This window comes from Nomascus leucogenys, chromosome 2 (genome assembly GCF_006542625.1).
Source record: "Nomascus leucogenys isolate Asia chromosome 2, Asia_NLE_v1, whole genome shotgun sequence".
Classification (NCBI taxonomy): domain Eukaryota; kingdom Metazoa; phylum Chordata; class Mammalia; order Primates; family Hylobatidae; genus Nomascus; species Nomascus leucogenys.
In genome coordinates this window covers 6,322,358-6,331,050 of record NC_044382.1, presented here as the reverse complement: position 1 = coordinate 6,331,050, position 8,693 = coordinate 6,322,358, and the positions used below count along the sequence as shown (strand labels likewise).

At 52.7% G+C, this 8,693-nt stretch overlaps 1 protein-coding gene across 2 annotated transcripts in view; it reads right to left on the bottom strand.

Annotated features, from left to right (window-relative positions):
• Positions 1-940: 940 nt before the first annotated feature.
• Positions 941-8,693, bottom strand: part of SH3PXD2B (SH3 and PX domains 2B) — a 120,861-nt gene continuing 113,108 nt past the window's right edge. For both annotated transcript variants that reach the window (XM_030825079.1, XM_030825083.1), the window contains one exon: positions 941-7,371. In XM_030825079.1, the coding sequence (XP_030680939.1) occupies positions 5,830-7,371 (1,542 nt within the window). In that variant the 3' untranslated portion in view covers positions 941-5,829. The remainder of the gene's footprint in view (positions 7,372-8,693) is intronic.

Here is an 8,693-nt window from a genome sequence, read left to right as displayed (position 1 = left end):
AATAGGTACACAGATTAATATATTAATGACCATTATTCCTAAGCAAGGTCTGCAAGAAGGTCATTATATTGTTTCCTCCAAGGAAGGTTGAATATTGCATGTAAATCCCTTCCCTCCAAGTTCTTTTGTTCGGGGACTCTGCTGGTTTTCTTCTCTCCTTAGGAAGGCAGGGTGGTGATGTTCTGTTAGTCACCTGGGAACAAGGAGCTCCACACTGGGGTTGATTTTGCTTGGGCACTGCCTTTGGGAAAGCAGTAAAACATTAGGCAGTGCGCTCCACCTCCCAGGAGCAGATGGCTTGGGCAGACCCTGCGGCCCAAATGTGGCTGCATTTCCCACCCCCAACCCCCACTGCAGTTTTTTTTTTTTTTTTTGAGACCGAGTCTCGCTCTGTCGCCCAGGCTGGAGTGCAGTGGTGTGATCTCGACTCACTGCAACCTCCGCTTCCTGGGTTCAAACAATTCTCCTGCCTCAGCCTCCCAAGTAGCTGGGGTTACAGGCGACCAACACCACACCTGGCTAATTTTTTTTTTTTTTTTTTTTTTTTTTTTTTTTTACTAGAGATGGGGTTTTGCCACATTGGCCAGGCTGGTCCCGAACTCCTGGCCTCAGGTGATCTGCCCGCCTCAGCCTCCCAAAGTGCTGGGATTACAGGCATGAGGCACTGCGCCTGGACCTCCGTAGCACACTCTTGACCATCAGGAGGCAATGCCGGCAAGAGGTTCACCATTCTTTGGACATAAAGAAAGCTTTCCCTTGGTTTGTGGACATTGTAGTTAAGAGAATGAAGGTGCACTATGGCTCAGAGAGGCATCACCCCTATTTCTCGGCAGTGCCCAAACACAGCTGGCATAGGTTTCTGTTCTTTGATCCCGAAGATCCCAGGCCACAAAGCTATGTACCGTTTCTCCTGCCAAATAAAATCCATAGACACTGCATCTTCACGATGAAGCTTGAAACCAGTCAAGCACTTTATTAAAAAAAAAAAAGAAGGAAAAAAGTCTAATGGTAAAGTATATAGCCTATACATGCTACAGCTAGTTGTTCTCACCCCTCCCCTCACATCCTATATACTCGTTTATTTAATGTGTTAAAGGAAACAAAAACCACCACCGGAATGCCAATTTGCCAAGAGGGTAGAGTAAGCGTGGGGATGTCCAGGGTCATCCTATGAGCAGACACGAGGTGGTGGGCAGTCCCCACTGTTCCTGGAGGGAGGTAAGAAATGGCCTGTTACTTGGAAGCTCCCCAAAGCAGGGAATGTGGGTTGTAGTCAAGGTAGCCACAGTTTATCATCACCCCTCTAAGTGTAAGGGGCGCTAACAATAATTACACGGGCACAAAGGCATACATGGGCACACACTTGGGTAAAATGTGGACACCATCGTTGTATTAGTATTGCTTATTGCTGATGTAAGCCTGGTGGGGCACCTTCTTTTTTACATGAATAGGACATCTGAAAGTGAAGGCTACCGCTGTGGCACTGTGTTTGAGGACAGAAGAGGTTGAGCCCCTCATCCCTGATTGGAGCTAAGAAGGCTTACTTTGGAGTCGAGGATAGAAACGGGAAGATGGAATGTTGAAACATGAGGAGGAGCTCGAGAACTTGGCAGAATAGCACCAGAAACCAGATGCCACCCCACGGAGCTGGGCAGTCCAGCCTGTAGAAAGGTGCTCTGAAGGAGGTCCATGAGCAGGCAAGAACTGTGGAGCCTCTGGTTCTAGCTCTGCAGCTCTGCCTGGAACCCTCGTGGAAACTTATTCTAGTTAGGAGCAATTCCTCCAGGCCAAGGGAGGGCGCCCTGCACCCTCAGGCCTCGATGCGTGCTGCTCTACCTCTCATCAGCCCACAGTCTGACACGAGGTCATCTTTGGTCTGTGGTGAGGTATGGGTGTCTGCAGTCTATACAACAGCCCTGCAGAACGGGCCTGGACAACGCTTGGGGGATAAGACAGCCACACATGGCTCAGGCTGTTAGGTGTCCACTGTCACAGTCCAAAGAGAAGGGTATAGCCTCCAAGGGGGCAGCTTAACCCAACATGTAAGACTTGGGCACGATGAAAGGATGGGGGCCCAGCTACGAATGTTTTTTTCTTGATGTCAAGTTGCCAGCTACTGGAAGGTAGGAGCAGTTTCTTCTTTTTCCCACTCTGTGCTGGGTACTTGGGAGAGGCGAAATAAATACCAGACTGTCCACTCCTCATCCTAAGGTCCTTCTCAAGTCCTGGCATACTCAGCACTCGCTCTTTAACGTGGCATATGTTCCCCCATTGTCTACCTGGTAATGAAATCCTCAGTGGGCGCAAACATTTTAGGGCCAAGAACATTGCCTTGGAAATTGATTCTATGGCGTGGCCTCGTGGCAGACGTTTAAAATGACTCCCATAACCTGCCATGGGCTCCAGCAATCCCCCAGTAGGGAAGAGCCATTGAAAGTGGTTTAAGCTGGAGCTCAGCTCTCCCGAAGTCTCAGCTGGGATGACATACACCCAACCAATGGCAAAGAAAGATTCTGAGCAAAAAATCTGAGCAAAGGCCTCTTTTATCAAGAGGTGGTCTTAGACTCAGATTTTCCAAATTTTTAGAGGTACCACAAGCTGTCCATGTGCCCTGGGATGTAAGGTAAAGTAGTCATCACAATTGTGTTAACAAGCAGGGGTGACGGGAAGAAAAAAAAATCTCTGCCCACCTTTTGGGCTGCCATTTGGCCTGTGACCTACTGAAATGTGTGACCAAGGGGTGGAGGGAAGAGACACCGAAATTCAGAGGGTCACTTGATTCCCTGGAAGCCCTCCGCACACCTCCCTGCTAATGGCAGAGAAAAAGTCATGGGCAAAAGGGAAAACACAACAACAACAAAAAAAGCAAACAAACCGAAACTCGAGATCTGAGTCCCAGCTTGGCCACTATTTAGACCTTCTCCCTCTGAACCTTAATTTTCTCACTATAGATCAGGGCTGGTCCTGTCCGCCTCACAGGCTTGCCGTAAGGATTAAAGGAGGGAGTGTGTTTAGGCACTGGTCACCTGCCCAGTGCTTGGCACAATTGTCACGATGGGCCTGGACACTTTCTAGAGCCATGCCTCCAGGGGAGTTCTGCATATGTGCCATCAATTGCTCACAGAATAGCGACCACAGTCCTGGATGGGGTAAATCTAAGTCCCCAGGCAAGGACAGCTAGGAGGGTGACTGGCCACCCCGATCCACCCACTGCCTGGGGAAGTGTCTACCATTGTAGGAAAAGGAGCTGGATACAGATGTCCTCAGGCCATAGATATGACCTGAAGAGAGAATAGTGAACAGAGAGGAATGTGGCTTCAGTACCTGCAGGTCATGTCAGAATAATAATTACCATCATAGCAAAAGAGAATGGCAGATTCTTTCATTTGCAGGAAAACTTCCTTCCTAGAGGAAGGCAGGGTAAGTCTGTTCCTACTCAGCTGACCCCTGGGAGGAAGGAATGAAGTAAGAGAGAAACTCCTTCAGTGAAGTGAGCAGACAGGACTCAAAGCTCTTCCAGCCAGGGATGGAGCCACACACATCCCGGTCTACTCAGCACCTAGCACAGCGTAGACACTCACAAAATATCTGAAAATGTCCCTGAAAGCCAGAGAGCAAATAAAAAAAAAATGCGAGTTTTGTCTTTTGAAATGTAGTCAAATCTCACATAGCTTCACAAAAGTTGTTTAAACCAAAGTGGATCAAGAACCCAGGAAAACTGCCATGGGGCCTCCTCTCAAGGGAGGGGACCCTCAAGTGGTGGCGGCCCTTCCCCACCTCCCGTCTTCCCCTGGCTGCCATCTGCCCCCAAGGCTCTGGGCACAGGACCAAGTGGCACGTGAGCCCTGCCCAAGCCTCTCTGGGGAATGGGATTTGCAGGCCGACTGGAGGAAGGGACTAAAGATGCTACAGGTGATCAGAGGAAGCTCCTCATGCAGAAGCAGCCAGTGCCCACATGATAAGGGGTGGAGCTGGGAGGCGGGGCAGAAGAGGGCTGTTCAAGCAAAACTTTGGCATTGCAGGTAGACACTGAGCATCCCCCCAAAAAACTGGCTTTGTGGGTCCAAAAGTATCTCGGCTGATGAACACTGTGAACTGGAGATCTCTGGGGCAGGGCAGGGCGGGGAGGGGCAGGGCAGGGCAGGGCAGGGCAGGGCGGGATGGGGAAGGGCAGGGCAGGGCAGGGCTGCCTCGGTTGGGTAGAATGGGAAGGGGTTCTGCTCTGTTCTCTCACTATGGGCTGGCAGCTAGAAATGCTGGGTCCTGACTTTGCTTCTGCAGTGACTTAGTCATGCCTCTCCAGGCCTCAGTTTGACAGATGACCACATCTGCCCTGGTTTCTTCCAGGGAGAAAACAGATTTGGCGGTGTGTGAAAAAAGAAAAAATATTACAAATGCCGGAGAGGCATAGGAAGCAGCTCTGCCTGGCCCTTGGTTACCTGCCTCCCTGTGGGACCGCTGCATGCTATGCTTAGCCCCTCCAGGCTGGCCCGGAGGCCACCTCTGCTCCCGTTGCTCCATAAGCTCTATTTCCCCAGGGGCAACAGCTTAGAAGCAGGGAACAGGGCTCTGTGCCAGCCACCGGGACCCTGGCATTCTCCTGTCATGGAAACGCAGCTGTTGAGTCCAGGGCAGCCTTTGGTATAAGCTGCTGTGGGCTGGAGGGATGGTAGGTGTGGGAGCAGCCACGAATGTCCCCTCACCCCCATCACAATGAAGCCACTTGGCCACCACTTAGCCAGCTTCTATCTCTTCCCTGCCTGGTTTGTCTTTTACAGAGGGGAGGGCACAGGCACTGAAGTCAGGCAGACCTGGACTCAAATCCTCTTCCCTCTTCTTCCTGGCTGGTGTGTCCTTGGGCACATGGAGCCTGAGTTTCCTCATCTATAAAGGGAGGTTGGGAGGGTCAAAGCATGAATGCAAAGTGCCAAGTACAGTGTTTGGCACCCAGGAGGCACTCAGCAAAGGGGTGCTCACAAGGGCACAACTTGTGAATGGGCCTCTTATTCAAACAAACTTTGAGATTCTTGCTTTAGGTAGGCAAACATGAAATGCTCCAAGTTGGGATGGGAATTCTCATTGAAAAGCCCTGGAGGGACCGGAGCCTGCAGCAGGAAAGTGCAGCATACGCGGGGCTGGAGCCACCCTTCAGGGCTGACCATGGTCCCAAGATAGAAGGTGGGAGGCAGGGCGGCCGAGCGGACCTCCAGGCCCACTCCTGGGGGAGCCGCATACAGTGGAACCTCAGAGGCCCACGGGCCTGAGGCTTTGGGGAAGGGGACACTTTCCCTGGGACTGGCAATGGAATGCATTTCTTTAGGATGAAGTTCCTTCTGGTACCAGGCAATTTAGGAGGAGTGAATAAAGCCAGTGGGCTTTTAGAAACATGAAGAAGTTGGAGTAAAAGTCGTCATGGACTGGGTGGGCTGCCCCTTACTGTGCCATGTCCAAGCCATGAGAGACCCTTGCTGGGGTTTCTCCAGGCGATGGGATCCAGTCCTGGAGGCCTTGGAGAGTCCTGGTCCCACTGCTGGGTGGCAATGCCATTGGCCAGGAGGAGTTCTCTTAAGGCAGGGATGCTGACATGGACAGAAAACAAAGGCTGTGGGTTCTGAGCCTCCAGCGATGCTGTGATAGGAGGGATCAGGCCCAGGGGCGCCCGAGGTGTCCGAAACTCACTCTCCACCCATGGGAAGCAAGAAGTCACAGTACCCCAGAGTCTGTCTGCCTTGGAAGCTGCGTGGAGAATGATAAATTAAGAGGCGTATTAAATATGTGGGTAAAGCCAGCAAGGACCAGCGGGCCCTCTAGGCAGAAAGGGAGTCTCGGCTATGGCTTCTTTCTGAGATAGTTGGAAGGAATCCACCCTTCCCAGGAAGGGGCTCCGCTCAGGACCTGGCAGAACCACCAGCCACTGCTGTTCTTCTCCCGGACTTCAAACACTGTCCCCTCCTGGAAGCTGCTGGTGTCTTTGTCTCCTTCAAAGTCGGCCACGGCCACATACAAAGAGTCCTTCAGGCCGTCGGCATTGGGGACAGAGGCTGCAGCTGCTTTCTCCCTGTTTTCTCCAATCTTGCCGGTCCCCCGTGGCCCCAGGCTGCCTTTGCCTCGCGTGTCATCCTGGCCCCCCAAAGAGTTGGAGAGAAAAGGTTTGGCTTTTGGAGGGACGAGGAGAGCACGAGCTGGGGTGGGAGCTGCCCTGCTTTCGTGGCCTTCGCACTGTGGACCTCTGACCTCTGGGAGGGGCCTGGATGACGAGGAGGTTTTCTTTGGGGGAGGTGGTCTCCGGGGTGGGACCACAGGTCTCTGCTGGGGAGCCTCTTGGAGAGGAACAGGCACGCTCTTAGACACAGGATCTGTGGTCTTGGCTGGCCTCGGAGGGGCTCTGCAGGAAATCTCTTTCGGGCTGAGACCATCCTGTTTGCCCGTCCTGTCCTGGGCGCGGCCAGGCCCCTCTCCTGGGAGGAAGCTTCGGCTGAAGGCCGCGTCTTGGCCCCCTACTGCCTGGGGGCCCTCCCCATCCAACAAGGACTTGTCTTGGGGCTTGGCAGGCCTGAGCTTACTCCTGAGGTTGCAGATGTCGACTTGGTCTTCACCCTGAGGTGGCTCCGTTTTGGGGGAAGGAGCTGGTTTTGGCCTAACCTGAGGTCTGGACTTCAAGAAGGGATTCTGGGGAGTGGCATCTGGCTTCTCCTCCGGCAGGTCAGTTTTGGATTTGGAGATGGGCCGGAGGTTGGGCTTCTTCACTTCCTTGGCCAAGACCTTGTGGCCACACTCCAGCCCCATGTCATTTTTCAGCTGGAACAGTTTGCTTTTGTCAGGTTTGGGCTCTGGCCTCCTGCTGTCCCGGGCTGGTGGGGTGTGTTTGGCTGGCATCATCGGCAAAATCATGCCCGGAGGCTTGGGGGCGGGGCCCCGGAGCTGCTCCGTCCTCTGCCGCTCCCGCTCCAGCAGCTCCCCCTCCGACTTGATGATGGATTCTTTCCGCGGAGGGAGGCTGGGCTTCTCCTCCACGTCGGGGTCTGAGATCTCCTCGTAGCCTGCTGACGCAGACATGTCTGAAGATGCCTTCCTCAGGACATCCTTACTACCCTTCCAGTCTTTAGACCATGGCAACCCCGAGTCCATGGCACCATGCGGTGCATCAGGCAGGGGCCGGGAGGGGCCCGTGGCTTCGCTGCCCGTGTTGTTCTCCGGCGCTGCTGCTTCCCCCAGCCGGAGCTGGGTCACCTCGTGGGGCAGGGGAGCCAGAAAGTTGGGTCTCGACGCGTTGCTGGTCTTCTTGTACTTGTCAATGAAGGTTGCCGGGGCCCATCCTTCCTTATCTTCAATCTGAATGTACCACCAGCCACTCAAGTTTTTCTCGATCACCTGCAAGGGAGGACAGAGAAAGGCATTTGGGTACGATGTCAGGGCCAGCAGATGGAATGGTTTGGCAGAAGCCATGTGCAACTGGAGCTCTAGAAGCTGTCACTGTGTACTCAGCAGCTCCTCTGACAAGGTCTACAGGGACCAATGGAGATGTGACCATGTTCTGGGAATATCTTACATGGGGGGAGATTCTTGTCGGACTGGATTCCCCCTAAAGCAGTCCATGAGATGTGGTCTTGGGTATAGGTACTCAATTTGGTCCTAGGAAATACAAGTAAGGAAGTAGAGAGAGAAAGAAGGGAAAGGGAGAGGCCAATTATGAGCAAGTTATTGCTCGGGGCCATGGGGCTTGATCTGCCAGGGACCCTCTGAGAGACCACAGACAGTGCCTCAGAACGGGTCCCTCTGGGGATGCATGCATTTATCTATTGACTCCCAGCCCCTCCCTACCCAGGGTATTAACTCCTCTCCCCTTCTGGGAAGCTGTCGGCTTGCAGGGACCTGTGTGTAGGCGCAGGTGAATTCAGGTGGATCAGAGGCACCGGCAGCGTCTGCTATAATTCTAAAGACAAGGCAGAAGTCAAAGCTACCCTTGATCCTGGCTTCTTTGGCTGAGCATCGGATGAAGAAGTTATCTGGCATTTATAGAGGCCACAACATATGAAAGATACCTACCTTTTTTTTGAGACAGTCTTGCTCTGTCACCCAGGCTGAAGTGCAGTGGCATGATCTCGGCTCACTGCAACCTCCGCCTCCCAGGTTCAAGCAATTCTCATGCCTTAGTCTCCCAAGTAGCTGGGATTACAACCACACCTGGCTAATTTTTGTATTTTTAGTAGAGATAGGGTTTTACCATGTTGGCCAGGCTGGTCTCGAACTCCTGGCCTCAAGCGATCTGCCTGCCTCAGCCTCCCAAAGTGCTGGGATTACAGGTGTGAGCCACTGTGCCTGGCCTGAAAAATACCTATCTTTGAACACAGAATCACACTCAGCTCAAAGAGATGCTCGTGTTTATATACAGGGGACCTGGAGCTGGTGGAGTAGATTTTCATCTTGTCCCTACTTCCCTGTGGGATACATGCCTGTTGGATGGAATGGTGGGTGGAATCACCCATGTTGTTTAAGATCTTGTTCTCTGTCTCTTTTTTGTCCAGCGCTGCGTGGCTGAATTCACACAGGTGAAAGATGTGCTTGCTATCATGGGCTGAATTGTGTCCCCCTATCCAAATTCGTATGTTGAAGCCCTAATCTCCAATACCTCCTAATGTGACTGTACTTGGAAATAGGGCCTTTAAAGAGGTGGTTAAGGTTAAGATGGGTCA